This window comes from Acartia tonsa, chromosome 10, assembly GCF_053477335.1.
Source record: "Acartia tonsa isolate MP-2025a chromosome 10, ASM5347733v1, whole genome shotgun sequence".
NCBI classification, from domain to species: Eukaryota; Metazoa; Arthropoda; class Copepoda; order Calanoida; family Acartiidae; genus Acartia; species Acartia tonsa.
This window is the reverse complement of record NC_137269.1, coordinates 34950396-34976349: the sequence shown is the minus strand read 5'-3', so window position 1 is coordinate 34976349 and position 25954 is coordinate 34950396. Positions and strand designations below refer to the sequence as shown.

The window sequence follows — 25954 nt, the reverse complement described above, 5'->3', positions numbered from 1 at the left end:
ATTTTTAAAAGATTTTCGGTGCGGTGTTGTTAAATCGCTTGCGCACTCACTAAAATATTGATCCGCGCCAGTACAACTTTATTACTTAAGCAGTGTCAGTAAGGTATTTTATATAAAATACCGTGTCAGTATAGTATTTTATATAAAACATTAATATATAATTTATTTTAAAAATAACTATAAAAATGTTTTCACGATAGTTTTGCAATAAAATATTAAAGTAATTAAAAAAAAATATTTATTTATTAAATAAATCACCCCGATTTAAACCGCCAATGCCACTCGGTGAGTGGCATTGGCGCGCCGGGCCCGCGCCACTGCCCGATTCAAATCACCCATGCAAATTCGATTTAAAGATTGATATTAATAATTTGATGGTGCGCCAAATGAATCGCCCCGGTTTAAATCACCTATAAACGATTTAAAGATCGAGCTCTTATCAATTACCTCATTCCGACGGGGATGCTGTCCATGAAACTCAAACGCCAGGTCCAACAACCCGGAATAACTAAAGAGGGCCAAATGTCTCCTATTCTGTCCAAACACTCGAGGTTAGGTTATGTAACACCCATTAGATAACCAACTCTTTGATTGCACGACCTTTGTAAGAGAAGTCTTAACTGGGCATGGTGAAGGTTTATTTCCCGTCGTTCTGTTTAATTTCTTTGTTAAGAATTATTTGATTCAGAACATTTATTATAATCAATACATTTGTTTGTCTATTTCTATTTTTGTGTTTTCTCGGCGGCTCTTTATTAAGACGGCTGATTTTTTTGTTTGTTGTAAAAAATCACTCTTTATTGATTGTTAGGATGTTTTAAATTTGCAAAATGTTTTTTCTTCAAATTTCTACAATCATCACTAGTCATCTCTTTGTAATGATTATTGTAGGATACTGTAGAAACTTTATAATGATTATACACTAAGATGATCTAAGACTATGACGTAATGACTGAAGGACGGATAAATCATATTTATAAGGTAACATTACCTTTTAAAGGTTATATTTCTAGGATGTAATTCTATTTGAAAACTCAACTGATGCTTAGGGAAAAGATAATCTTTTTACTAGAATCAAATTTACAGTATCCAGTCGTATCTAGAAATCTTTACTGAAAATCTATTTTTTAGGATAGTATAATAACAAGAAAGACAAAATCCATAAACAAAAATTCGTGGGAGTGGGAGGAAAAGATCATAAAAAGAAGGATATGATACATACTAATAAATCACGAAACCTTTTGTATAAATATATGAATTTCTTGTATCTTGACCGATAGACTGACAGACCAAGTAATTGTATACTGGATAATCTTTAGTAAAACATCGCTTTTAAGGATTGGAAAATAAACAATAAAATACATTAATGTACTCCAATTTATGAAAACTAAATTACCCCAGTTTGCAAATGTTAGTTTGTACAACCCAATCAAGATTCAATATTTTCCCAAACAAATGTTTTAATCAAACGAATGGCAGGCAAAGTTTAAAAACTTTGGTTTGTCGGTGTATTTTAAAGTCTTCCCTCCAGCATGCATTTTACAAAAGTTAAATTTTTTAATAATTAGTGTAACATTGACTTTGACGTGACATTTGATACCGAATTGCATATTAATAATATCAAAAAATCTACTTAGTATTATAAAAGTATTATTGTGATTGCTAATTTTTTGCAAGTTGTAACTTTTTATGTGTTTAATGGTCCTAGGGACGAAAAGTATTTGAAGTCTATAATTAAAAATACATCTAATCCTAACGCTGAAAAAATTTTCTGAAATTGAGGAAAATATAAAAAAAAATATGGTTTATAGTGATATAGTCGGGTTTACAGCTTTATCTGCTCAGTCTTCACCACTTGAGGTACATAGATAGATGGATAGGTATATAGTTAGATCATTATAGATAAATAGATAGATAGGTAAAGATAGATAAATAGTTAAATTGGTATAGAAACTAAATAGAATAATATTTATATTTTTTTTATTTTTATACTAAACATTTTAAAAATTAGTTTTTTTAAAGCGAGGTTTTGTTTTCTTATGTATTAATCTTCCGTCCGGCATATTAGAATTGCACTATCGATTTCAAACTTTGCATAAAGATTCTAATATTTTTTTGAATGATGATTCCTGGGGATATTTGGCAAATTTTTTTTTGAGAGCAGCATTTCCGCAATTTATTGTCTTAAAAATCTATGTATGTCCTAAATTATCCTGATATATAAATTTTGGGATCAACTGCAGTTCATGGTAAAATATTCTCGGTAACCAGGAATATTTTACCATGAACTGCAGTTGATCCAAATTTTGTTCATAATTCTAAATAAATTCCAATTCTTTATGTGCTAAGTGATGATGTCCGTTTGTCAATCTGATTCGGTGAGCTTTGCAGTTATGGATTTGCCATCCTTGTTGATAGAAAAATTTGTTAGTTTATAATAGCTGCGCAGTAGATAAACATAGTCGACCTTGTTTTATTTATGGCCTGTACACAAACTCACACACAAACACTTACAAACACACACATATGTGTATACAAGTATAGAACATAATAAACATTTATCAAAACCTACGGTAATTTCCCTTAAACTTCAAGTGGGTCACATCAATTTTGGAAAACACGCTTATATTTCAGTTTATTTAAGGCAAATTTAGGCAGGTATATTTTTAATAACCAACAAGTGAAATAAAAAATCTTAAGTAATATTTGGGTGGCAAATGGAGAGATCGTCAATTTTACTATGTGTTGCCCCCTCCCCCCGCCCAACGACAGCTGAGACGTCCACCCTCAAACTTATGAACTAGTCATTTCTACCTCTCCCTTAAAAATAAAAATAAAACATTTCATTAGAAACCCAAAACTTTCACCCCCTGAAAATTTTAAGATAAACATTTAATTAACCCCCTCCTTAAAGCCTTCCTTTTAACCCCATAAAAAAGTTTAGATGGCCTTGCCCCGTTTGGACAAAATCCACTGCAAGGTCTGGAAACACAGTTTATTAAAAAGATAGAAATAAGGAGGGGCCGGATTTCTGTCATCCACTCATCGTACAGAGGATGAAACCAAAACCATTTTTTGGGCAAGACAATTTAAATATATATTAAAGTATGGTAGGAATATTTCATTCTTATAGTATATTGAGGATTTATAGCGAAGCTTTTTTACTCATAATGTCTGTATGCGTGTCTGTACGGACGTACAGCACGGTGAGGAACAAGTAACTCGGCTATGATTTGATGTAAAAGTGATTTAATCCTTAGTTGGATTTGAGGTAACCCAATATTAGGCCCATCCCAACAAAGCTGAAATTAGATTCTCTTTTTCCTAAAAACGTGATTCTTTCCCTATTACTAACCCTGAGCTATCCTACAAAACACATATTTTTTTCAAAAAATTTTAAGTCTATATCAATTATTCGAATGATCTAACAGGCATAAAACATAAAGATATAGTATAATCTTTCATGTTTTAAAGGTGCGTGATTAAACAGGTTGATATGTAACAATCCATCATCTAGTAATCCAGAATCTAGGCAGATTTATAATGTGTCACAGCTTAGCGCCAAATAGGACACCATAGACAGTTAGATTCACCAATTGATTTGTGTGTAATAGGACAGTTAGGTCCACAAATTGATTTGTGTATTAGGAAAGCTAGTTTCAAGAACTAATTACTGTGTATTAAAACAGCTATTTCCCGAATTGAGTACTGTATATTACGAAAGCTATATTTTAGGATTTAGTAGTAGTTCTTTGGTTTAGGACAGTTAGGTTTCACGAATTGAGTACTTTTTTGTTAGGAAAGATAGGTTCACAGTATTCCAATAATCCAATCAATATGATAATTATATCACATCAAAAATGTTTGTCAAAAAAAGTTAAAAATTAACATGTTTTTAATGGTTGTACGTAATTCTGGTAATAGAGTTTCTACGCCTTTAAAATATAAATATAAACTACCACAGGAATCACCATGCCAAGTTTGAAATCGAATTGAATTTTTTTTACCTTGCGATGAACATCTTTTGTTTATATTTCTTTTTTTGTCCTTGAGAAAAAATATGTACTTTTGAAAATAGAAGCACAAAACCTGAGAACATCCCATACCGACCAATTATCCCATTTCTATTTTCTTTGGGTGTTCAGGCTTTTCTGTAAATTTATTTCTGTTTATATGCAAATAATTTAGTTTGTTAATTTGTTGTAAATAACACTTAATTTGATTTTATTATAAGGTTAATTCTTATCTATTAAGCAATGTTGTACCAGTATTTAGGATTAAAAAGAATGATAGAAAGCAATTACATTAGATAGAAATAAACTTTAAAGCTGCATAGATACTGTAATGTTTATACTGTACATTAGGATATATAATTTGGAAAGAATTCTAATGTTAATGTCAATAAAAAGACTATGTACAGTAAGATATATAAGTTGGAAAGAATTTTAATGTAAGAGGGAGATTTGAAATCTGCACCAAATTTTAAGGATTTTTTTATAAAATTCGTTTTTTGTATAATTCTTTATCTAAAAGCGGAAATACAATTTAAGTTTATTAATTTTGACATCCGTGATAGGTGGATTGAAAGCTACCTGCCCTCTAATTGGTTGAATGATGTACGGCAATTAAGCTTCTCCAATCAGAGCGCAGATAGTTTTCAATCTACCAATCAAAGATGTCAAAACTAATTAACTTAAATTGTATTTCCACTTTTAGATAAAGAATTATACAAAAAAAACTAATTTTATAAAAATCCTTAAAATTTGATGCACATTTCAAATCTCCCTCTAACATTAAAATTCTTTCCAACTTATATATCTTACTGTACATACATAGTCTTTTTATTGGCATTAACATTAAAATTCTTTCCAAGTCTTTTTATTGACATTTTTGGCTTTTAAAAAAGATTTAGCTGTTTTATTGAGACTATTGGTTGTAGATCAGCTGAAATAAATTTCCTATTCGAGCCCTAGTTTCCTAAAGTGTACAGCAGATAACCCAATTTTTGCTGACCCTATTTTCAGCGACTCCGGTCAAATGGAAAAGCGATTTAATGTATAAACGATTTATACATTATACATTCAAAAAATTTAATTTTTTAAATTTTGATTTTTTTGAAGTTTGAAGCTTTTTTAGCTAGTAGCAAATATTGAGATAGAACGCGGAAGCTACGCTCACTTTCGGAAACTAAATTCAGTTCATCTGGTTGTATATCCTGTAGGGACTTGGAATCACATGAACTAGATTTCTCAGTATCTATCCTGAATACTAATTCAGCCTTTCATTCTTCCCATTCTCAATATATAGATAGAAAAATATAATAGGATAAATTAAGTTGTAAATAAATTGACAATTTAATAAATCAAATAAATCAATCATTAAAATAATTAAGCACTTAAACAATGGAGTAGGTAGTAAATGAAACAAAGACTAAGTAATGTAGAAAGCAATAGATGAGGCAATAGATGAAGCAATAAATGAAGCAATGGATGAAGTAATAGATGAATCAATAGATGAGGCAATAGATGAAGTAATAGAAGAAGCAGAAGATACAGCTAAACAAAGCTAAACAATTTATGAGAAAATACATAGATGAAGATTTAGATAAACCAATAAATTTATAAATGAATCAATAGATGAGTCAATAGAGAAATCAATAGAGAAATCAATAGAGAAATCAATAGAGAAATCAATAGAGAAATCAATAGAGAAATCAATAGAGAAATCAATAGAGAAATCAATAGATAAAGTAATAGATAAAGCAATGGATGAAGTAATAGATGAATCAATAAATGAGGCAATATATGAATTAATAGATGAAGCAGTAGATACAGCTATGAAAAGCTAAACAATTTATGAGAAAATAGCTAAAGATTTAGCTAAATCAATAAATTTATAAATGAATCAATAGATGAGGCAATAGATAAATCTATAATACAAAGTAGTTGATAGATAAAGTAATAGATGAAGTAATAAATGAAGCAATAGATGAAGCAATAGACGAGGCCGTAGGTGAAATATTAGATTAAGTAATAGTTGAAGCAATAGATAAAACAATAGATACATTTAAAAAAAAAACATTTATATTTTTAGATTGTTGACTTTCTGAATGACTTGTATACCTGTTTTGATTCGATCATTGATAATTTTGACGTTTATAAGGTAAACTATTTCACTGTTGGGAGGCCAGATGAAAAAAGTTTATTTTAGTGTTAGGCAAAAATTACTTTGCAACTGTATCAGTAAGTAGGTCTAATGACACCCTTTGCTCATTTTAAAATCCAACTAAATCTAATTTTGAGAAAATTAGATTTGAAAATTTTAAGTTCAATTTTCATCCCCTAGGTGTTACCGAACAATCATGACAATACAAAATTAATACAAAACATTTATTTTATTTTAGGTTGAGACAATAGGTGATGCCTATATGGTAGTATCAGGTAAAATATAACAAGTTAAAGCAATGTTTTTATATAATTAGGATTTATACATCACAATCATGACGTCATTACGAAAGAGATTATTGTTATGGGAGAAAGTCGCTCAAAAAATCAGCATGTGACGTCATAAAAATGAGGGATTATCTATATCTTTTTTAGGGATTTTCTTTCCCACTCCTCCTCTCCTCATCCCTCATTTTTATTATGTCAGAATTTTTTAATCGACTTTTTCCCCTCACGAGATTATTGTGCATATTTTTGTATGACAGAATTGTTTATAAAAATAAACATCCCATTACTTTTAAATGCACAGTTACTGTAATTAAAATAAGAGAAAATGAGTAATCTTTTAAATTCATGAATACATGTTTATATTTGGCATCTGGAGAATGTAATTGTACATACCATGATACCTGTGCAGTACATGAAACAATTTCTAATGCAATATAAAATTCAAATTTAAGTACTTTTTGAAATTAAATTTGTTTTATAATCTTTTTTTGATTGTTAATTAGGTATTTCATGTTTAACCCCACAGGGTTATGTCCCCCGCAAAGGTTAGAAATAATAGAAAGAAAACGACCCCCCCTCCCCGATTTTCTATCTTATCCAAAAATATGAGCAGGGGGGAGGGGGTAGCAATACTTGACATGACTCTTAAGTTTGTTTAAATTCAGGTTTACCCATTCCAAATGGTCGGAACCACTCGAGTCAGATTGCCAGGATGTCTCTGAAGCTTCTGGAGGCAGTGAGGAATTTTGAAATCAGGCACAGGCCTCAGGATTCATTGAGACTTAGGATTGGGGTACATACAGGTATTATACAGATAGATAGTTGGATATATAGATAGTTGGAAAGATAGATAGTTGGATAGATAATTAGGTAGAGAGATAGTTGGGTATATAGATAGTTTGGTAGATAATTTACTAGGTAGATAGACAGACAGATTGATAGATAATTAGGTAGATAAATAGTTAGGATAGATTGTTAGTAATTAATAGATAGTTAGTTAGACAGATATTTAGGTACTTATAGGAAGATAGTTATAGAATGTAGATACAGATACATATTTTTAGATAAAGGATGAGATTTACAGACATGAAGTCAAATAGATTGAAAGAAAAAATATATGATACACTAAAAAGAAAGATAAGATTTATTATCTAATTAGAGATGGAAATTAAAAAAATAAAGGAACGACTTTGAAAATATTATAATCAAAGGGATACAGTTCTTGTTTTTCTGAAATGTTAGCTTGAAGTACATATATATTAGTAAAGATATCATTAAAAATTAAAGTAAATATATAGGTTTTGACACTTTTTCTATGATTTGAAATGAATATTTAGCACCTTAGTTGCATGTTATATCCTTATTTTAGATTTTAAAAGATTTCTTTGAAAAGAAATTTATTAAAATTTTAGATTTATCAAATTCTAAAATTCTATATTTGTATTTCATTAAAATCCAAATAATGAGGAAATGGAATATTTGAGCATTAATAAGCTAAAGATTAGTGAAACTTACTGCGTAATACAAATCGAATATAATGGAATAGAATTCATTAACTAATGCAATACACTTAATTATTAAGTATACATAAAAAATCATATAAAAAAGTGTAGGAAAATGCCGCGCTAAAATTTATATTAACTATTATACAGGTCCATGCTGCGCAGGCGTAGTAGGAGTAAAAATGCCGCGGTACTGTTTGTTTGGAGATACAGTGAACACAGCTGCAAGACTCGAATCAAGTGGACAACGTAAGTAATTTTCTCGTATTTATTTGAAACCGATTAATATCCGGTGGATTAGAACCGGTTTTCATCCATACGAAAAATATATGTCTAGCATCATATTATATCCAGTTTTTACGAATATAGAAACTAGTTTTAATTTTACAATTGTACATTTTATATCCGTGGAAAGCTGTTTATAATAAGATGCTAGAAATAACTATTAAAACATAAATCCTAAACTATAAATTAGGGCGGGTTCATATCGGAATTAGACAAAGAGGGGATATGCATCAGATAAAATTAACATCAAAAACATTTCTGACTGAAAAAGAATTTTAATTCAGTTTTAGAACACGACCACTAAAAAATATATTTCATTACTTATTAATATGCAAAGACGACATTCAAATTTTTTTTGAATCAGAACTATGGCTTCATTGTGCTCCCTGGAAAGGCCTTGAGGAGATGAATCAGGAACTTTTGTCCGTTTCAAAATATCTCGTTCCTAGCCTTAGAAATCACTAAAAAAAACACATTTTTTTAAGGTTTATTGAGAATTGTCTAATTTGTAGAGGTTTTTGAGATTTTCTCAGGCTAGGAACAAGATTTTTTTAAACGGTCAAAAGTTCCTGATTCTACTCCTCAATGCTTTTCCTGGGAGCACCATGAAGCCATAGTTCTGATAAAAAAAAATTGACTTCCATTTACAAATAGCTGTACAATTGAATGTCTGGTCGTCAGCGGTTTTAAGACTTAGGATAAATTTTAAATCATCCAGAGATGTATTATACTCATACAAATCATTTGCAGATCCCCGCTTTGGCCTCAAAAAAAATGTCCAAAATCGACCCACCCTACTATAAATAGCACAATGCAAGATACTTGTATTTTTAAAAACTAGAACTATTAAGATTTTTGAAACAGAATATGTTCAATAATAAGGAACATAAGTTTAATGTAAATTCATTCTGTCAGTCTTTTTAACGTCAATCAAGACAGTCATATTCATAATCAAATATTAAAAAAAGCTACGCTTTATTTATTACTAGCGGCTTCGCCCCTAGCCTCTAGGGGCTTTGCCCCAAGAGGTTTGATCAAACCAATTTTTTCGTATTTTAGATTTTAAAAAAATTTGGGGGGGAAATTTTTTTTTTTTTGGGGGGGGGGTATTCGACCCCAATATTTAAATTTCGGTTAAAATAAATTTTTTGGGGTGGGGAGGTATTCGACCCCAACATTTAAATTTCAGTTTAAAAAAACAATTTTTGGGGGGGTATTTTTCATTTTTTGGGGAGTTGCGGGTGTTCCACCACCCAAGAAAATAGTTATAAACCTTCCCGGGACCTATTAAAAGCTACCCTGTAAAGGAGAACCCGATCGGTTCAGCGGTTAGCGAGATCCTTTGCTACAAACAAACAAACAGACAGACAAACAGACAGACATCGTTCTACTTTGTATTATAGATGACTATTTTATTATTTTATATTTTTAGCAATGAAGATTCATATCAGTAGTGAGACTCAGAAAGCTTTGCAGGAGTTTGATACTTTTATCCTGGAGGAACGAGGCAAGGTTGAAATGAAGGTAGCATTTATTTTCAATAGAGTCGCTGCGCTACTAACAAGAACAAAATGTCAAGAACTAATATGTCCTTAAGAAGCGTATCATTTTGACCTTGCAAAAAGTTTAACGAGATCGGGTAGGAGGGGGGAATTAAACTTTAGGGGATGGATAAAATTTCAATGAAATATTTTTTTACTACACCCCCCAGAATATTTAGCTTATGTGTGTGGAGGGGGGGGGTGGTGGAAGAAAAACCCCCCTTTTTAAGTTTGAAATTGATTTCTATAGTCATATGGCTCAGATTTTTTTTTTTGAGGGGGGGGGTTAATATTTTAGGGTAACTTAGGGGTAGAATTTGTAGAAGCCAATCACCAAGCCTCTTTGGAGGCCCCACCCCCTCCCCCCATCTTCAAGTTAATCAAATATTTGTTAAACTTTTATAATTTTGCCCCACATACATAGTAAGACCCTCACCCTAAAATATGATAAAAAAATATGTTACTAAAAAATCTGACCTTTCATCTAGATCAGAAATTAAATAAAATATTGTTAGTATAACAGCTACTCTCTAATTCCTTATGAACGTCGATCTTTCTGCCTGCCCAAAACTATTTTGGGGAAAGAGGAGTTTTTTTTTGTCTATAATACAAAGTAGAATAATGTCTGAACCGATCGAATTCTACTCTTCAGGGAATATATATACCTACTGGTCCTGTGGTGGTTTTAGGCTATTTTCTTGGGGGGTGGGACACCCACAACCAGCCCCCCCAAAAAATCACATAAAACTACTAGCAGCACCAGTAGTGCTTAATTTTTTTTAATTACCTCTTTGGGCAAAGCCCCTAGAGACTAGAGACGAAGTCGCTAGTTTGAGATAATAAGATATTTAGTTGTGTTCGTTTCTACATAAACTTGTAAATAATCCTCGGGCCATTAAACATCTACTCTACTATGTTTTCCGTCTTTTTTTGCTTTGTTACTTATAAATGCTGTCTTCCTTGCTTTAATCCACGTTAACCTTTTACATTATAGTGCTCTAAAATTCACTAACTTTTTTATTTACTATTTTTGTATTTTGTACATAAGTTATTTCGTAATAATAAGCATAATTCCAACGAAATTTATATAATTACATTTTACTTTTAGAGGTAGCTAATCTCTCTTTCAAATTAAAATTTAAGGCACTTTCCATTAAGTGTCTTACTAGCTCTGAACCCCCGACCTTTTGATTTTTATCTATACCTAATAACTGCGGGGGGGTTGAACCTTATAGAGCTTTGTAACAGCACCCAATGAAACCAAACTTAACCTGGTCATAAATAACAAACAAACAAAAAAGTACCTTTTTTTCAGTTTATTTCAAAATATTGGGGGTCTGTGCTTGATAAGGCAGTTTTGAGAGAATTTGCCAATTATAAATTATTCTTATTAATAACCAAAATATCTTTTATAGTATCTATAATACAAAGTAGAACGATGTCTGTCTGTCTGTTTGTCTGTTTGTTTGTAGCGAAGGATATCGCTAACCGCTGAACCGATTGGGTTCTCCTTTATAGGGTAGCTTCTCATAGGTCCCGGGAAGGTTTATAACTATTTTCTTGGAGGTGGGACACCCCCAAACCCACCCAAAAAATGGAGAAAAATTTTTTTTTAAACTAAAATTAAAATAGTGGGGTCGACAAGCCCCCCCCACAAAAAAATTCCCCCCCCCCGCAAAGAAATTTTTTTTTTATTTTTCTTTTAAATCTAAAATACGAAAAATTAGTTTTATCAAACCTCTTTGGGCAAAGCCCCTAGAGGCTAGGGGCGAAGCCACTAGTATTAATGATAGTATTTGTATTTGAACCAAATAAAGAAAAGTTAAACCCTCTATTACACTGCATAATTTATAAGTTCTGAAACATTAGGTTTAGAAGCAGACTCGTGTTATACAAGGAAACTTTATATCCATTCATAAACAAGGATCAAACAGTCCTTAACTAAAAAGAAAGCAAAGCAAATAAAAAAATAGGAACTAAAAAGGACATTACTTCCTGATCCCCCCTTTTTTTAAATTTATTTAAAAAAACAAATAAAAAAGTGCTCGAACGGCACTTTGAATGAATGCAACAAATAATGTTTAAAACATGTTAAAACTGTTAAAAACCCACATGTACCAAGAATTATAATATATCTCAAGTAAAGAACATTTTCCAGTATAGCTTCTAATCTGCTTAATATACGCTTCTCAGCATTCATGTTTAACAAGTTCATTTTACTATCCGCGGAAAGCTGTCTATAATACCATAAAATAAATACCCATGTTCTATGTTTTTATTGTACATCGCCACCAATAAATAATGTGGATACGCACACACGCCTCTACAGACCAATACATCAGAGATATAGATGAGACGACAATGTACTGTTTATTACAACAGTCCCAAAAGTTTTATAATTAGTTTTAATATATATAATATACTTATATTTTTCTTTTTGTTTCCTTAATCATTGATTTATCAATTTATTTTTTCAGAATTTGTCATGGACATAATTTATGTTGTTTTCACAAAATTACTTTAGAAAACTAAATTAATTTTTTGTTGTTCTGTATAAAATTAATTGTACTCTTTTAGCAATCTTTTTTTACTAGGGTGGTAGAATTTATATAGAGAAAAAAAATTTTTCAGTAAATTTTGAATAGTTATTTATCGCATCATTTAAATGAACAGCTTTCCGCGTATTTAGAAATAAAAATTATAGACGAAGCCCAAAATACATTACCTTTGCACCACGTCGTCTTCCTGTGACGTCATATTCTCCATTGCTTTTTTAGGGATTTTCTTTCCCACTTCTCCTCTTATCTCCCTCATTTTATGACGTCACATGAAGACGACGTGGTGCAAAAGTTATGTATTTTGAGCTTCGTAAAAATTATAAGGTTAAAACGAGTTTTGTTATACCAGAATAGCCGAAGGCCCTGGATCACAATACTAGGATTAATCTTATGATTTTGATATTATTATTCATGGAAAATTGTCTGTAATTTGATGCTTTACATAATTTTTCAGTGTGGTTTATAAACCATTTATAATCTAGCGGATATTAATCGGTTTCAAAGCAATACTGGAAAGGTATATCCAAGATTTCTAGAACAATTAGCATCTGCTCTACAACAACCATAATCGCTAAATATAGATGTCGTCACAATTGTTAGTATTTTTTTCTACAATTTATTGCAGTTTAGATAAAGATATATTTTAAATAAAACATATGTAAGGTCATATATGAAAATTTAAAATGCGCACACTAAACAATGCTATCAAAGGAGGTCATATTTTCGCGTATCTTCCGCGTATTAAGAACATTTTGACTTAACAAGGGCATTTGACTGAACCGTTACAAACAACTTTACGGAAAATACGCGAAAAAAATGACCCCCTGGATTAGATACTGTCTATATTAAATAATTTAAAATAAGCGAGCAACAAGAAAAAAATAGTATTTAACTAAAGTTTTACTTACGTTAACTTGCGCTGCGCGAAATCTGTTCGTTGTTTGCTGTTTAGCTTTAAGTATAGGTCAATTATGCCAGTTCTTATCATGATGTGCTAACCATTTTTTTTTCTTCACTTAATTGTCCACTCTCTCATATATTAACTAGCGGCCTCTAGGGACACTTAAGGGGGGGGGGGGCAAGTCGACCCTCCCCCAAACTATAAATTTTTATTTTAAAATTAAAAGTAAGAAATATTTTTGGGGGTGTATTTTTTAGGGACGTTTTTTCTTAAGAGAATGTCGGTATCCTCCCCCAAAATAATTATAAACCTTCCAAGGGCCTTTTAGATTCTCCGGTACTCTTGGACAGACAGACACAGATCCTGTTACTTTTTAAAAAGGATTTATCATATTCTTTAAACCTTATTTCAAGAAGGTATTGGTCGTTTGGACAAAATCGTTCTAGTTTTGAATATCTTTTCTGTTTGTGATTGCACATTACTGGACACAATAAAGTTGTAATGGTCTTGTATCGGAACGCAATCCTAGCCGTTCTCGATATCTTAATCTCAAGCCCTCCGAATGACCAACATGTGAAGTTTACAAATGTGTATTTATTACCATGAAAACAGTGAATCTAAAACAAAAATATAAAAATTAATTACATAATATTAATGGTTTATTATTTTTGTAGATCGAGGTTGCGTGATTTCAATTTAATTAAAAATATAAAATTTCTAAAAAACTTTAAATTGGCACGAAACATATTAAATAGCATCAGAAATTGATAATTTTAGATTCAAATGATCACTAAAATTAAGGAAAATATTCGTATGTCAAAAGTTAGCAGTTAAATGGTCTATTTGTTGAAAAATTAATGTTTTAAATTTCTTCGTAAAAATATACCATACTACACTTATTATTAAGAATTAAAGATAAATTCTTACCACATTATGATGTCAAACTAAGCAGAAGGCTTATTTGAGATATTCCACACATCAGAGCGCATGTATATTCAAGCAATACATTATTTTCAATCACGTAGCTCTTCACGTGGGACTAATCAAAGGAAAAGTGCGCGTTTCTTTTGTCTGTTTACAAGCCACGCGCCGCGCGGAGATAGTTAGGAATTCCGCGTAACACACTCATTCTCTAGGAAATTTGGTGTAAGGAAACAGGGATTAAAGGACGCCTGCAAGAACTCCCACGCTTCAACTGCTGAAAGACTGCCACAAGTAGACCCAACACCCCAAATTTGAAGCCTTCAGCTTCAATAACAAGAAAGTTCTAGGCATTTCAAAATAGCATTTTATGTACATTGATATTTTGAAAGATTTCCAATGCTCATAAAAGAAAAAACAATATTAAATTACGTCGCCTATACACAAAATTATAACCTTATCTTTGTCAGAAACTTAGATTACCGGTAACTGATTACATTTTTACATTAAAAACACCACATTTCATAGTCAAAATCTATGAAAAAAAATCGATTTAAAATGCATTTTTAAACGAAAATCATAGCGGACACAAAGGGGGAAACTTATAAAAGCTCAGCTGTGATTGGTTGTTAAGCTGATTCAGCCTTCTGATTGGCTATAGTACACTCAGTATAATGCAAGTTAAACTTAATTTTTTTTAATGATTTTGACTATAAAAATGGGTATTTTTATTGTAAAAATATAATTAGTTACGGGCAACCTAAATTTATGACAAAAATAAGCTTATAATTTTGTTTCTAGGCCACGTAGTTTAATTTCAAAATTTCTAACATTAGCATTGAATTTCTTTCAAATTTCCATTGTATATAAAATGTCAATTTAAAATGCCTAGAACTTTTTTGTTATAGAAGCTGAAGGCTTCAAATTTGGGGTAATGGGTCTACTTGTGGCAGTCTTTCAGCAGTCAAAGCGTGGTATTTCTTGCAGGCTTCCTTTAATGGGTTCGAACTTGCCAGGGAATACAAGAAATACATACCGAAACACACCCGTCTATTCACTGGGAATCGAACACAATACCTCATCTTTGCAATATGCGTGCAGACAGTGTCCACAAAATCACAATCTCACAACACATAAACCACAAGAGTTTAAAATGTTATGGCCATAAGGCCTAAAATTAATTATGGTAACTCGCGAATACCACAATAACTCAAACCGAGTCCACTACCACATAAGGATAGGAATAAGGAATGGGAAAAGCATTCAATATACATGAATTGCACATTTACCACTCACACATCTCATTATATCATGGCCTCATAATCTCAATAAAGTTAGAATTACAGACCATGTAATTGCGAATACATGAATTAATAATCAATAGTACCTAAACTTCAATTAGGCACCTACATAATAAAACAGGTAAATGATTTTTATACTAAAAATCGCATCAATAATTAAATAATCAACTCAAACTTTTAAATCAAAAGAAAGAAAGATTAAATAATGACATTTTTTCTACTAAATCTTTTTGCTAGAAAAGAAAAGTAAAATTTCATAAAAAACTTCTCAATAATTAGCATTTTCCAGCGGAAAAATACTCGGGCTTAAATCTAAACATTTTTAAGATAAGATAGGTAAGATCCTTAAATCTAACATGTTTAATAAAATAGATACTTAAATCTAAATAAAATATGACTGTAAAAATCATCAAACATCAGAAAATTAAAATTTCATGATTTTAAATCTTCGTGAATCAAAATTGCGTAAAATAAAATTGCAATTGAAATATGCAAATTAAATTATCAAAATAAAACAAAAGCTCAATATAAGAAAAGAACTTCTCTAAATGCTGAGTTTGCAATTTCTCTCTGTTTTGAGAAGAAAGCAACTTACACATATTCAAACAGTCATAATTAAGGCAAATTGGGGCCTCAGTCAGAATGAATCCCTCAAGATACAAACTAACAAATCCATCAAATATAAATAATTGCCATGTTCCAGATATCCTGTCGGACGTTATGTCTTTCCATCACAATTTTTGATACCGCATAATTTCTAACAGGATTTCTGGCGCAGGGCTACATCAACTGAACAAACATAATTAGTGATGTTTAATCAAATTAAATAAAAAGAATCATGAAATAATTCAAAGAAAACTTTTAAAATCATCAATCAAAGCAAATCGAAATTAAATAAATTATCTTATGCTTTAGTTTTGCCGTTCTGCTGTGTGTCTGGCCGAGGAACAGAGCTAAGACACATCGTAGAGCGGTCTTATTAAGCTTAAATCTTCTAAACTCAAAGAATCTACTTAATTCAAGGCGAAAAAAGCTGCATTTTTTCTTTAGATACATCAGTTCAAAGGTAAATAGTAATAATTTTAATATACATATAGTATTAAATTATTTATGTGATTGTAATAAATCATAAAGAAATATTTAAATGATGTAAAAATCTCATTTTGTTAATTTCTTATCATGTCAAATTTCAATCCAACAAGGATAAAAATGTTTATATCTGCGCAGGTACCTAGGAAATTTTTCTGCGAAAAAAATCCCTGGTCCCGGAAAGACTTAAATCATTGAAAGAACTTGCGTAAACGTATAAAAAACTTAAGTTTGCATTTCAAATGAAAAAAATCTTGCATCGATTTGAAAGTTTAAACGAAATTGTATCAAATTTTGCGTTACTTAAAATCTTAAGAAATGTTACCCATTTCTTTTAAAAAATACTGCTTCAATTTTAATATATGCGATAAAAATGAAGGTAGAGTTAATTTAAAATATGCATAGTTTATCTTAAATTAATTCTGTGATATTTATATAAAATAATAATCAATATTTTAATAATATCATACATCGTGTTCATTATTATAAATGCTTAAACATGAACGAAAAATATATATACCTAGGAAAATAATTGCTAAAGTATTTTCTCAAGGTTTAAAATTGTCCGAAATCGCTAGGTACGTATATTACTACGAATCTCTGCTCTCGGAATGAAGAAAAAAAAATCTTAACGCGTGGATTAATAGGAAACCCAGCTTCCGGAGTGAACGAAAACTTTTGTACATGAATTGTTAAGAATCTCTGCCTCCGGAATGAAAGAAAATCTTTAATTTGCTTACAAATTTAAACAAATATCTTGATTTTTGCGATAATCTTTTAAAATAATAATGAGGAATATTTTAAACATTATCATAATAATATTACATGTTGTGTTCTTTACTTTAATGCATTATTTCATATGAGAATCTGAGAAATAACATTTTTTAAGTAAACGTGAACCATAAAAAAAACTAGAAAAATAATTTGTAAAAAAAATCTATTTTTCTCAATTTAAAATCTGCAAAATCATTTGGTATTTAATATACACGAACTTTTGCTTTTCAAAATCATACTTAAAGAAACAAAATCTTTTTAAAATCTGCTTTAAAAGTCTAAACAGTTTTGTAGAATTTTTGTGCTTAGGTATGAACAATAAAATTAGTTGAATAATGAATACTTATTCTTTACAGAACCGATTGAGGTTCCTTTCACAAGCTCAACATAAAACTTGCAATATTTTTTCTTTAAAGATCATTGTCACATAAATAGTTTATGTTGTGGATTAGATATGTGTGGTTTGAAAAATTTCAATGACTTTCTGGCGGCAACACCCGCCATATTTCCAACCGCCATTTGCAGGCCTCTTACCCTGCGTCGGGCGGCCAGCTTGGCAGCAACCAAGTCGATTCTTGATTCATAACACCACCAGGGCACGTAATAAAAGTTTGGCTGTCATAAAACTTAGAATCATCTTTTGGCTTTTGTCCGGCCGGAACCGAAACTCCCGTCGGCTCTTGTCCGGTCGAGACCGAATTTCTTACCGGCTCTTGCCCAGCTGGAACCGAAACTCCCGTCGGCTCTTGTCCAGCTGGAACCAAAACTCTGATCGGCTCTTGTCCAGCCTGAACCGAAACTCCCGTCGGCTCTTGTCCGGCTGGAACCGAATCATTCAGCGGCTTAACACCCGCTGTAACAAAGTTATCAACGACTACAGTATCGTTACCAATATCATCAGGAATAACTGCAGCACAACTAACATCATTATCAATATTAGCCACGGCAACACCCGCCGTAGCCATGTTGTCAACGGCTGCGGCACTAGCAGAACCAAAAGGTTCATCAGCCGCGTTACAAGCAGAACCAACAGGTTCAATAATAGCATCACAAGCAGCACCAACAGTCGGCTGCGGCTGAACATCTGAGCAGACAACATACCTACTCTTTGCTAAACCATTAGCACTAACAGCAAAATATCCAGATCCAAACAGGCTGGAGTAAAGCATGGTTTCTCCTACTGAACGTTCAGAGTAGGGAAACATCGATGGGTGCAGGTGCCCTACGAGCAAATCAACCTGCCCATTAACCAAAGTAAAATCTTCAGGTTTCATATCAAACAAAACAGCTGCCTCCACAGGATTTATGGAGCAGATCGCCTCTTCAGGACCAATGAGAGGCACTACCACAGGTTCCAATATGTGATAATTCTTGTGTCGATCAATTAAACATAACTTGACCGTCGGGAAACATTTAACTTCACCGTCAGCTAGAGAAATTCTTGCTGAACGTCCAGTAAAAGGTAACTGAAGTTTATTAACAAGTGACTGGGTTACCATTGAAGTAGTTAAACCAGTGTCCCACATGGCGTTCACTGGGACCTTCTGGCGATTAATGTCAACGACGTCTAACTGTTGTAACATTAACATTAGGTTCGCCTTAGGGGAAGTATGTACTTCATAGACGGCGGCAGCCATATCAACACTCTCATGCAAAAGGTTGTTATGGGCCTGACCACAATTGTCCACTTTGCAGCCGCCTATTACATCTGCCTTCGGGCAATCCACAGATTTATGCCCTTTTTGCAAACAAATCCAACAGCATCCAGCACTCTCCACAATACTCTTCCTGTCTGACACTGACAGGTCATGAAATTTTGGGCACTTGTAAAGTAAGTGCATATCATTACAGCCATTTACAAAACATGACTGCTTCATCTTAGATTTACCAGGTTTACCTACGGCGGTAGCGGCTGTCGCAGGGTTACCTTTCTTCTTAGAGGGGGTGTCCATATCAGTCGAACACCTCATTAAAATGGCGCCACGCTGTTCTTCAATAATCTTTAACAGCTTTGGGACGTTTGGGACATCCATCGAGCCCAATGATAAATTGAGCTTATCTTGAAAATCACGTGGCAACTTCTTGGATAACATCTCCAGAAGTATCACAGTCAACCACTGGCTAGTGGTAACTTCATCATCTTCATCATCTTTAGTCAGCTGCTCCAGCTGGCTAACTGCTCCGCCAAACTCTGCTAACACAGTCACAATCTGGTTGGAGTCCGACGGTTTAGACTTCTTCTCCCATTGGTTGAAAAGGCAGAGCATCTGACGTGTTTTGGACTTAAAACGTGCGTCAAGGTAGGCCCACTGAGATTCATGCGATTGAATCTGAATTAACTGGAGTCTCAGCTCTTTATTTTTACAGACCTTTTCACTGCTTAACAATAACTGTAAATACGACGGGTCTTGTCCTACAGTAAGCTTTTTAAAAGTGTCTTTAAAACTTACATAGGAAGCTTCCAGGCCGTCGAAAGATGGAAGAAGACGTTCGTCGACACGATTCATATATCCTGGCGTGAACATAGAACCGGCGGCGAACTGTGATGTGCCAAACGGTGACACAAATGGCGATGCTGTCGAGGCACCCGCCGTCGTCGTGGGTGGCTTCACAGGTTCAAGCTTAACCTCAGCCAGCCGTTTCATCAAAGCAGACAAAGTGTTTATAATTGCATCAGGTAAGGGAAAATATGGCCCTTTAATAACTTTCACAATCTTCAAACATCGATCATAAAGTTCAGCCTGATGGTTAGGCAAATTATCACCAACAACATCAACAACACTTTGAATGTCACTAAGCTCTTCTATAGCATCAAGAGCATCTTTCAAGGCACTATAGTCTTTTTGTGCAGTAACTATATTAGAATAAATGTCACTAAACTCATCAAGCTCTTGGATTCTCAAACCAAGCTTGCTAAAACCGACCATGATGCTATCGAATGTCTCGAACTTGTCATGGACAAGGATTGACTCCTTAGTGAGATGTCTAACATTAAGTTCTGAAGTATCACTGACCAACTTCATCACTCTATTTAGCTCACTGGTTAGGGCATCAACGGCTGGACGCAGCCGCTTACTCAATTGTTCACCTTTATTCTTTTTAGGACCCATAATTGTCACTAAAGTTAACTGTACTGATTATGACTATAATAATAATGTGTGGTAAGGTATCACAACCAACACATTCACAAAACTCCACAGATTTTTCTTAGCAACATCTGTTTCTGTCTTGTTTTCATTGTATCGGAACGCAATCCTAGCCGTTCTCGATATCTTAATCTCAAGCCCTCCGAATGACCAACATGTGAAGTTTACAAATGTGTATTTATTACCATGAAAACAGTGAATCTAAAACAAAAATATAAAAATTAATTACATAATATTAATGGTTTATTATTTTTGTAGATCGAGGTTGCGTGATTTCAATTTAATTAAAAATATAAAATTTCTAAAAAACTTTAAATTGGCACGAAACATATTAAATAGCATCAGAAATTGATAATTTTAGATTCAAATGATCACTAAAATTAAGGAAAATATTCGTATGTCAAAAGTTAGCAGTTAAATGGTCTATTTGTTGAAAAATTAATGTTTTAAATTTCTTCGTAAAAATATACCATACTACACTTATTATTAAGAATTAAAGATAAATTCTTACCACATTATGATGTCAAACTAAGCAGAAGGCTTATTTGAGATATTCCACACATCAGAGCGCATGTATATTCAAGCAATACATTATTTTCAATCACGTAGCTCTTCACGTGGGACTAATCAAAGGAAAAGTGCGCGTTTCTTTTGTCTGTTTACAAGCCACGCGCCGCGCGGAGATAGTTAGGAATGCCGCGTAACACACTCATTCTCTAGGAAATTTGGTGTAAGGAAACAGGGATTAATGGGTTCGAACTTGCCAGGGAATACAAGAAATACATACCGAAACAGGTCTGTACACAATCCATATACAAAAATAACAGGATATGCATCTGTCTGTCCACTGGATAGAAATAGCTCTCCATTTCAGTGAAGCTTCTTAAAGACCCAGGAAAGTATTTAAACATCTATTCATGGTAGGGTACCTCCTTAATCTGACCCTATAGCCAATAGCCATACTTAATTTTTTTCAGGGGGGTGGGGGGTGAAGGGAGTAATTACCTAAAATTTATTAACTTTCCATCTCTTATGCTTTTAAGTTGAGAAAATTTGAATTAAAACAACTAATTTGCATTTCTATCATTGTTATTTATCAGGGTTGATTAATTAAAATTATCTTGTAATATTATGGTTAAAACTAGATTAATTTTAAAATTTATATATTAAGCTAGTGTAATTTATTAGGGTAGGTTAATTATAATTCACTTAAACCTATCCCGGGGCCCTCCTCTCTACCTCTTATATTTCGAAAACTATTTTAACACTTGTCTGTCCAATAAGGAAGCTTTAACACTGTATAATATTAAATGCGTTTTTTCTACAAAAAACCTTGCTTGAAAATGCTGCGCTACCTTTGAACATGACTATCATTTTTCAACTAAATCAACAACCTTGATTCTAGTTTAATATGTAAAGTTGAGAAGGTTTTGTCAGGGAGGGAGAGGGCAATGGGTGAAAATTAATCTTCCTCTTAATGGTTCTTTTAAAATTTGTAAATGTAAATAAACTGTATTGTATCCAAAAACCCTAAATATACAGACAAACTTTATATATTTTCCCTCCATTGCTACGTCCCTGTATCCCTGTGGTTTTGTTAACTTTTAATGCAAATGTTTTGTATAACATTAAACATTTCTCTCTCTGGGCTAAGTAAATTAATTTTATTTTGGAAGCAAATCTTCTCTCTATTTATGGTGTATCCGAAAGGATAGCTATTAGGCACGTTAAATTCTTTTTTTTTATTAAATTAAAATTTGAAAAGTGTAGCAAGTGTATTAATCTTTACTTGGAAGTTTATCCTAAAAGATACCCAATTTCTATTGCCCTGTTATTAACTGGTGATTACTAGGAAAATTAGGGGGGGGGGGAATTAAAGGCCTATCAACTCAAGATCCATAGATCATTAAATTTGCGTATTGAACCTAGCATGTTTTTGCAGGGATTAAAACAACGGGCATTTAATTGATGTACATTGTACATTCCCAATGAATTACACAAAATTACCCTTCTGTAGATTACAATTAGTGGATGAAGCTTTTGGACACTCAACTTAATAAACCAACAAATCAAAATTCAATATAAAGTCCGCAAAGATGTTATGCTAACGAATAAGATAACGTTATTATAAAACTTTGGGGAATAGTGAAATAAACATCCCAACGTCCCATCCTTCCCTGTTCTTTTTGTGCTTCCAATGAAACAAAACCCCAACGGGAACCTCCACGTTATCTTTAATTTTTGAAACATACAAAAACATATTTCTAGTTTTTGCGGTACTTTAACTTTATGGAATACTGTCACTGCGGGGATCTCTACTTAATCACCCCTAACCTAAAATGAGCATCTAAAATATCTTATTTTTCAAAAGTTTTTGTTTCATATTCATAATGCAATATTAAGGAAAACGCCCATTCTTTTGTGATAATATTCGCAATTTTCAACTTATCACGAATCACGATATAATAGCCTTTCTCGTATTCATTCGAATCCAGTGGATAGGAACCGGTTCTCATCCATACGAAAAAACTATGTCTAGCATCGTATTATATCCAGCTTTCTACGAATATAAAAATGTACAATCATAAGATTAAAACCAGTTTTTTGGCCGGTGCCTTCGGCACCCCGGGGCTAAAAAAAACTAGTTTTAATCTCACAATTGTACATTCTATATCCGCGGAAAGCCGTTTATAATACGATACGAGAAATAACTATTAATGCTTTTTTTCTAAAAGTTGGTATAAGAATATAATTTTCTATTTGCAAGATTCTATTGATATTTTTATGTTTGTTAATTTTGAAAATTATAATTGTATAATCAAACTTGTTGTATGGAGTGGTGTAATATATTATTTATCGCAAGGTAAAAGTTTTGGATTTTTTTTACTGTATGGTTGATTATTTTTGAGTTGTCATAAATTTTAATAAGATATTTTCATATATTTTTGCTGTTCCTATCAATATAGAATATAGATTCAAAGGATATACAACAGTTCTAGTTCTTGATTAAAAATTTAAAATCAGTCTCAGTCTTTACTTAGTCTTTTTATAAAAATATATTTAAAACAAGGATGACAACATCCATAAAAGCGAAGCACTAAAACGGTAGGACAAACGGACATTACCACTTGTATAGTGTCTAAACTGAATTATCAGAATATAAAAGTATAAGAGTCGAAGCAAAATTGTAAGTAAATTTGTTGAAAAACTGCTTGATATAGGATAATGATTATGGACATACTTACATTTTTAGGACTTGATTATAGAGTTGCTTTGCTTATTACCAAATAAAAATAAATCAATATACCAAAAATCAGATCAATCCGATGATTAGATCACATAAAAATGTGTTGTTGAAAAAGTAAAAAAATCAACATGTTTAAAATGGACGTACGGACATTTTGGTAATGATTATAGAGTTGCTACGCTTTCTAAATCGTACCTACCTACTAAAGGAATCACCATGCAAAATTTGAAATCGATAGGACAATTCTAACATGCCTAAATTAACGGAAAAATCTATCCGTTACGGACGTACGGACGGACCAACCCTAATTATAGAAAAGCTTCGCTTTTAAAAACTACATTAATTATCCAGTAAAATATACTGCCTGCGTAGCGCCCCAATTTCTTTACAATATAGGTTAATTCCAACGATAAACCCCGTTCGTTACATGCATAAAGGGGGGGGGGGAGCTAAATTTAATGGTGTCGAAGGGTTGTTGAGCAGGATTAATGCTATATATTCATATATTTCAGGGTAAAGGAGAGATGACAACCTTTTGGTTACTTGGAGAAAAACCGATTATTTCTAATGGGTATGTTTTTTATTTGACTTTTCTAGTAGTCTAGCTACTCTATAATTGGGATTTGAATATCGTCTAATTTGACCTTTGGCAGTCTTTGAATGAACCACAATAATGTTCCATCTTATTCTTTATCCAATAAATATCAAAATATTATCCAATATAAAATATTTAATATTAGTAGACATGCAAATTTAATCAAATCAAAAGTAACAAACAGCAATACGTGGATATTTTGACAGGAGAATTTGTGTCGTCAATTTAGATTGCTAATTTAGTCCTCAAATGTTAATCAATAAAAGAATCTACAACAAAAATAAATGATGGTTTGAGAAGCTTCAAAAAGCATCTTGTCCTTGAAAAATTTTAAAAATTAACCCTTAATATGCACTCTTAAATAAACAAGCTTACCTATATCATGAATATCTTTAATACAAAGTAGTACGATGTCTTTCTGTCTTTTTGTTTGTTTGTAGCGAAGGATCTTGCTAACCGCTGAACCGATCGGGTTCTCCTTTACAGGGTAGCTTTTCATAGGTCCCGGGAAGGTTTATAACTATTTTCTTGGGGGGTGGGACACCCCACCCCTCAAAAAAATGAAAAATATCCCCCCCCCCCAAAAAAAATAAATATTTTTTTTTATTTTCTTTTAAATCTAAAATACGAAAAATTGGTTTGATCAAACCTCTTGGGGCAAAGCCCCTAGAGGCTAGGGGCGAAACCGCTAGTTATATATAAAAATCGCTGTCATTATATCGGTAAAGCATAATCGATAATAATCATTAATCAATAATAAATGTGTATGTCTACGCAAAATCTGTAGGATTAACAGATTATGTTTATTTTAAAAATATTAAATTTTCTAATCTCTACTCTTTACATCTTTTTCTTTTCAAATATTCAAGTTTCGTTTAGTAGCAAAAATGCTATAGAATAATGTCAGTCTTCTCGATTCATTCACACTGAATTCGTCTTGAGTCATTAAATGAAAGACCTAAGTAATAAATAAAAAAAAGTCCATACATGGTCTTTATAAAAACATTCCAAAAATTGATGACAAATAATTTTTTTTCTCCTGAAAATACTTTAGGTTTCCCTTTTTACGCGGTAAAATGTCTTTCGAATAAGAACCCTTTGATTGGACGATCTTTGTTAGGAAATACTAACTGTGCATGGTAATTAGTTGCATCTGTTTCGGGCCAAGGCATTCCTATCTACTCTAACTTTTTACATCTTACAAATAAATAGCAGCAGTAGAAACCGTTTTGAACCCGAGAATGATACTATGGGCTATGTGTTTACGCTATGCTTTGCGGGGTAATTTTAATATAATGAGGTTCAGCTAGTTTTAGCTGCACTACGTATCAACATAATTGTCCTTATAACGTTGAGATTAACGTTTGTGGGTGTTCCATATGTGACGCCTAAAATCAACTATACAAATTCAAATTTAAGAAAATATCGTAAATTCATATAAGATCCATTTAAATTGTAAATTACAAGTTTATTATATTTAGCATCTAAGGGCAGAAAAAAAGGCTGAAACATCAAAAAACTTAAATCTAAAGATGAAAAAGTCTAAAACTATCCCAACTTCAAGGCTTATGTGATGTTTCTCTCAAAAGGAGAACCGAATTGGTTCAGAAGTTATTGATATCTTAAGTTTCAGACAAAAAAA

General features: G+C 32.2%; 1 protein-coding gene across 1 annotated transcript in view; it reads left to right on the top strand.

Moving 5' to 3' along the window:
- LOC145329971 (atrial natriuretic peptide receptor 1-like) overlaps positions 1-25954 on the top strand; it is a 44768-nt gene that overhangs the window by 16268 nt on the left and 2546 nt on the right. Inside the window, exons 9-15 of the mRNA XM_080174472.1 lie at positions 1812-1860; positions 6094-6162; positions 6404-6440; positions 7118-7255; positions 8105-8203; positions 9672-9763; positions 24230-24288. Of these exons, the coding sequence (XP_080030598.1) occupies positions 1812-1860; positions 6094-6162; positions 6404-6440; positions 7118-7255; positions 8105-8203; positions 9672-9763; positions 24230-24288 (543 nt within the window). The remainder of the gene's footprint in view (positions 1-1811; positions 1861-6093; positions 6163-6403; positions 6441-7117; positions 7256-8104; positions 8204-9671; positions 9764-24229; positions 24289-25954) is intronic.